The 6,037-nt window shown below is 43.7% G+C and overlaps 1 protein-coding gene across 1 annotated transcript in view; it reads right to left on the bottom strand.

Moving 5' to 3' along the window:
* Window positions 1-6,037, bottom strand: part of SYTL3 (synaptotagmin-like 3) — a 102,535-nt gene that overhangs the window by 40,154 nt on the left and 56,344 nt on the right. The window contains exon 7 of the mRNA XM_006868458.1: window positions 1,945-2,076. Within this exon, the coding sequence (XP_006868520.1) occupies window positions 1,945-2,076 (132 nt within the window). The remainder of the gene's footprint in view (window positions 1-1,944; window positions 2,077-6,037) is intronic.

Below are 6,037 nucleotides of genomic sequence, written 5' to 3'. Positions count from 1 at the left end.
AGCCAGAGTGCTCCTTGGAGACCAGGATGGCCAGACTTCGTCTCTCATATTTTGGACATATTGTCAGGAGGAACCAGTCACTAGAGAAGTATATCATGTTTGGTAAAGTGGAGGGCCAGAGAAAAAGAGGAAGACCCCCAGTGAGATGGATTGGCCAAGCGGCAGCATCGATGGGCTCAAGTGTGGCAACAATAGTGAGGTTGGCCCGGGATCTGGCAGCGAATTTCGTTATGCTGTTCATAAGGTCACTATGAGTCAGTACCAACTTGATGGCACCTAACAACAACAACAAGCCATAGTCTTGGCGTCCTGGTGTGGCTCGTGGGTTAATGTGCTGGACTGCAAAGTTAGTTTGAACCTCAAGGTTGGCTGTTCAAGCTCACCAGCCACTCCTTGGAAACGCTATACAGGGTCGCTATGGGTCGGTAATGACTCAACAGCACTTAGCAACAACAACAACAGCCAATCGTCTTTGTGATTCTCATACTATGATTGGGAGGGACTATGCAAATACCCACCACTCATCTATGAGTTTGTCAACTGCATGGATCATAATAAATGATAGATAACCTTGAGAAGCGTGAGAACTTCAGAATATTTCATTGTGCGTAGCAGAACATTGGCACATAGACTAAGAGGCAGTCGTTGGAACAGAATAAGGGGCTACTATGTGGTTTAAAATCACAAAAGGTGTGCAATAGGGTTGCATCCTTTCATTATACTTATTCAATCTGTAACTGAGCAAATAATCCGAGAAAGTAGACTATATGAAGAATGTGACATCAGGATTAGAGAAAGACTTTAACCACCTGTTAATATGCAGATATCATCACCTTGCTCACTGAAAGGGAAGAAGACTTGAAGCAATTCTTAATGACGATCACAGAATACAGCCTTCAGTTGTTGTTGTTGTGTGCCATTGACTTGGTTCTGACTCACTGCGGCCCTGGATAGGGTTTCCGAGGAGCAGCCTGTGAGCTTGAATCGACCTTGTAGTTCAAACTGACTTTGCAGTCCAGCACATTAACCCATAGTGCTCTTTAGTATGAATTACAGTTTAACAAAAAGAAAACAAAAATCCTTACAATTGGACCAATAAACAACATCATGATAAATGGAGTGAAGATTGAAGTTGTCAAGGATTTCATTTAACTTGGGTCCACAATCAACACCCATCCATAGAAGCAGCAGTCAAGAAATCAAATGAAGGATTGCCATTGGTTAAAACTGCTTTAAAAGACCTCTTTAAAGTGTTAACAAAGATGTCACTTTGAGAACTAAGGTGTGACTGATCCAACCATGACATTTTCTTTTGCCTCATATGTATTCAAAAGATAGACACTTACTGAGGAAGACTGAAGAAGAATTGATGTCTTTGAATTATAATGTTGGTAAAGAATATTGACTATACCAGGAATGTCAGAAAAGAAAGAGATTTCTCTCCTTTGAAGCTACCCACCTGTGATATTTCCACAATACTAAGACCAGATACTAAGCACGGCGATACTAAGACCAGACCCACTGCCATCAAGTCGACGCCGACCCACAGCAACCCGACAGAACAGAGATCTGCTCCCACAGGGTTTCCGAGGCAGTAAATTATTACGGAAGCAGGTTCCCAGCCGCTGAACATTTAACCCGCTGAGCCACCAGGGCTCCTTGGACACCATTATTTTATTATTATTAATCATAGTAATTATTACTCCCGCTGTGTATGAACGTGTTCATGATAAGATACCATAAAGAAGAAAAAAACAGCTTCAAAGTGTATCTAAGCTTTCCCAGGGTCCCATCTAAGCAAAACACTACCTCTATGTTCATTTGCACACGCAGTGTATCGCATAAGAGTTCACTCTGACACCTGGTGCATATCAATCCAATCCGGTGCCGCAGCCACAAACACAACCACACATCACGTGGCAGGAGAATTAAGACAACACTCACATGTCTCAAGCCCTCAGAGAACAAAGGCCGGGCTGCTGGGCTGGATGGGCTATCCTCTTGCTCCAAAACAGGGCCCGGAGAGTGTTTGGGATCCTCTTGATGGAGAGATTTCAGAATATCTGGTGAGCTGAGCTGGAAAGGATAAAATTCATATGAGAGTGTACATCCTAGTTAGCTTTGGTTCAAGTGGTGACAAGAAAAAAAGGGCACAGTACCTTAGTGTGGAATCCTTCAAAAAAAAAAATGTTTGCAGTTTTTTAGGAGCACCTTTGTAGGCTGCGTTGAAATGATCAAAGAGGGAAAGCAAACTTCATAATGCTTTGCAGGGAAAGTAAACTTTAGTCAGAGCAATGGTTTTTGGAAAAGTTGATGGAGCTCAGAGAGAATGAAGAGGAAGGAAACCTTAAGTACCAGTGGAGGGAACTGTTTTGCAAAGGACCATATTCTGAGGCGAGAAGCTGAACAGACAACTGTACAGTAGAGGGAGGCCCTAGAAGGTTACTCATCTTCTGAGCGCTGGGAGGCAGGTACCTGGGGGGGAATACAATAGATTCAAAACAGTGCTACAAGAAATAGATACAATAGCCAGACAGGGACAGAAAGAATAAAGCGGAATTAAGAACGAACATGAACATTGTACCTCAACTCTAAACACGTTCAGTAAGGAGCCCTGGTGACGTCGTGGATTAAGTGTTGGACTGGTAACCAAAAGGTCAACAGTTTGAACCCACCAGCTGCTCAGTGGGAGAAAGATGTAGCAATCTGCTTCCGTAAAGATTTACAGCCTCAGAAACCCTAAGGAGCAGTTCTACTACGTCCTGCCATGACTTAGAAAGGATTTGGCAGCGTGCTCAGTGTGGTTGGTGGCTGTGCGCCGCATTTAATTCCACCTTCTTTAAGGTGACATATTTTTTGAATGATGTCCTTCTCCAGAGACTGATTCCCTCCTGAAAACATGCCCAAAGCATGCCAGACAAAGTCTCACCATCTTAACTTCTAAGGAGTAATCTGACTGTACTTCTTCCAACACAGATTTTGTTTAATAGACTACGGGACAGTGTAAACATAACTTGTATACACTCTGAGAAACCAAAAACACAGGTGCATGCTTTATGGCCAATGCCCATGTCTACCAACTATCCTCAACAGTGTCAGATTACCCGAAAAGCAAGGTAAGCACAAGCTTACTTGTGCTAATTTGTTGATCTATAATAAACCATTTCACATTTTTTCACCATTATCAAGATTCCGCTTCTAGGCCTGGCTGGCATCTGACTCTCTCCCAACCTCACAACACCTTTCTTGAGAATCAAAACCTCTTTTCAAATTTACATCTCTGACAGGAATGAGTACGCAAGGTAAGCACAGGTTTACGCGAGCTTACTTACCTGTGGTGAACAGTTTCATATGGTTTTCACCACATCAAAGACTGGTCACTACAGATAAGTAACAAGTAAGCCCATGCTTACCTTGAGCACTGGGTAATTTACTCTGCCCCTGCACACCAGGTAGATATATAGTAAAATCCTGCCAGAGTGCACCCCAGGTTAAGGTAAGAATAATTACCTTCTGGAAGAATCCTGGTGCCTACGCTTCAGATGAGTCTTACCAGCAACAGTTTTACAACACAGCGCAGACTTAACGTTCAGAGAATGACAGGGGAGAGATGCTAAGCTGTCTTCTCAGCTAACTACTCTGAGTCACCATGTGGCTTTGAGAAAGTGATCCACCACCATTCAGTGCCTTGAGTAGGTCACCTGCAGAGTGGGCACAGATACCCCCTACTTCCCAAAGGGATCAGATTGTATCATTAGGGTTGACAAGACGCTTGCGAGTATTCCATTAAAGAGGTGATCTCACCGGCTAAAGACAGCACTGTAATTGCTGTATCACAGGAGCCTTATTAACCCTGCACTCTTGACAACTTAACCCAGCCATTACTTAGCATTTATAGGTCAGGCCATGTTGGCTGCGTACTTTATAAACATCTTGCTCAATTGCTCTTAAAACAGCCACCCCGCAATTAAGATGGGGAAACAGAATGCCTGCAAATGTTGTAATGCACTATCCTGCTAGAGCTGGTGGGTTGACGCACGTAGTAGAGGGTCTGCAAGAGGGGGAACTTTCTCCTCTGTCCTTGACCCACCTTAGCCCACTCTGCTTGGCAGTTGTCTGTCTCCCTGTGAGGGTACAGCTGAGGAAGTCAGGTGCTGCCTCCAGGGTTCACAATGACAGAGCACACAGCTCATCACCTCAGAGATGGGGAATGTGGTGTACAGACGTCCCCGAGCACCCACTGGGCCCTGCCCTCCAGCCCCCCTCTCTTCTCTGGGATCCATCAATTCCACTCCTCCCATTGGTGTGGGCAGTGCAGTCTCTGGTGGTTCCATGGGTTAAGTCCTTGGCTGCTAACCAAAAGGTTGGTGGTTCAAACCCACCACTCCAGTCGGCTTCCATTAAGATGACAATCTTGGAAACCTTCTGGGACAGTTCTACTCTGTCCTGCTGTTGTGATGTGCCGTGGAGTCGGTTCCGACTCATAGTGACCCTGTACAGGCTTTCTGAGGCTGGAAATCTTTATGGGAACAGAAAGCCTCATCTTTCTCCCGTGGAGTAGTTGGTAGATTTCGAACTGCTGACCGTGAGATTAACAGGCCAATTCGTAACCACTACGCTACCAGAGCTCCTTCTTATAGGATTGCCTTAAGTCTGGATTTGACTCAGTTGGAACGAGTTTGATGACTTTCAACCACATCATTTCCCAAGCATCTCTTTGTCCCTGAGACCTCACATTTAGTGAGGTCAGAATTGAACTAACCTCATCCTTAGCACATGGAAGCACCAGAGTTGCTTTGTATGACCCTGGTTGTTGTTGTTAAGTGCCGTGGAGTTGGTTCTGACTCATAGCGACCCTGCACAGGGTTTCCAAGGCTGTAAAGCTTTACGGGACCCTGGTGAGTAGGAGAATTATTTACACTACTCAGAATTCCCTTTCTCAGACCTTTTGCCTCAAGAACTCTCATCGGTCTTTCCTATTGGAAGCATATAATATGGAGATAATGAGTTTAGGATTTAGAATCAGACAAACCTAGATTCTGATCCTAGATCTGTTTCTATTAGCTGCATTCCTGGTTTAGTGCTGTGGGTTAAGGCACATAACTGCAAGTGACCGTCTATACAATTGCTTCCTTTGCCCGGAGACCAGGCAAAGTCTGGATAGTGCCCAACCACCATTACTGAACATTTTGAACAAAAATTCCACAGAACAATATCGATCAAAAGGGAGAAGATACCAAACAGAACTTCAAATGCTCATGGACTCTAGACCTTCTGGAGTCATGAAGTCTGGGTGAGAGAATCTGTAAACCTTTGTTGTTGTTGTTAGGTGCCATCAAGTGAGTATTCACTCATAGAAACCTAGTGTACAACACAATGAAACACTGCCCAGTCCTGGGTCAATGTCACAATCATTGCTACACCTAAACCCACTGATGCTGCCACTGTGCCAATCCATCTCATTGGGAGTCTTCCTCTTTTTCTCTGTCCCCTATACACTTTATCAAACATGATTATCTTTCTCCAGGGACTGGGCTCTCCTCCTTATAATTTGTCCGAAATATGAGACATGAAATCTGGCCATCTTGGCTTCCAGGGAGCATTCTGGCTATATTTCTTCCAACATAGGTTTGTTTATTCTTTTGGCAGTCCATGGTACTTCTAATATTCTCCTCCAACACCATAACTCAAACGCATCATTTCTTTTAGTTTTCCTTAGTCACAAACCAATTATCAAATGCATATTTTTAATTATCTTAAAACTGAACTGAAGTCATCTTAAAACAAAACAACAATTTAGTGTAATTAATAGCGCTGTGACAAGAAAGAAGGAAGAGGTCAAAATGGATGTCAGAGGAGACTCTGAAACTTGCTCTCCAGTATAGAGAACCTAAAGCAAGTGGAAGAAATGAGGAGGTCCAAGAGCTGAACAGAAAATTTCAAAGATCAGCTCGAGAAGATAAAACCAAATACTATAATAAAATGTGCAAAGATTTAGAGTTAGAAAACCAAAAGGGAAGAACACGGTCAGTATTTC

Source organism: Chrysochloris asiatica, unplaced genomic scaffold (genome assembly GCF_000296735.1).
Source record: "Chrysochloris asiatica unplaced genomic scaffold, ChrAsi1.0 scaffold00117, whole genome shotgun sequence".
Classification (NCBI taxonomy): Eukaryota; Metazoa; Chordata; class Mammalia; order Afrosoricida; family Chrysochloridae; genus Chrysochloris; species Chrysochloris asiatica.
The sequence above is the reverse complement of the archived record's forward strand: the minus strand, read 5'-3'. Positions and strand labels throughout refer to the sequence as shown.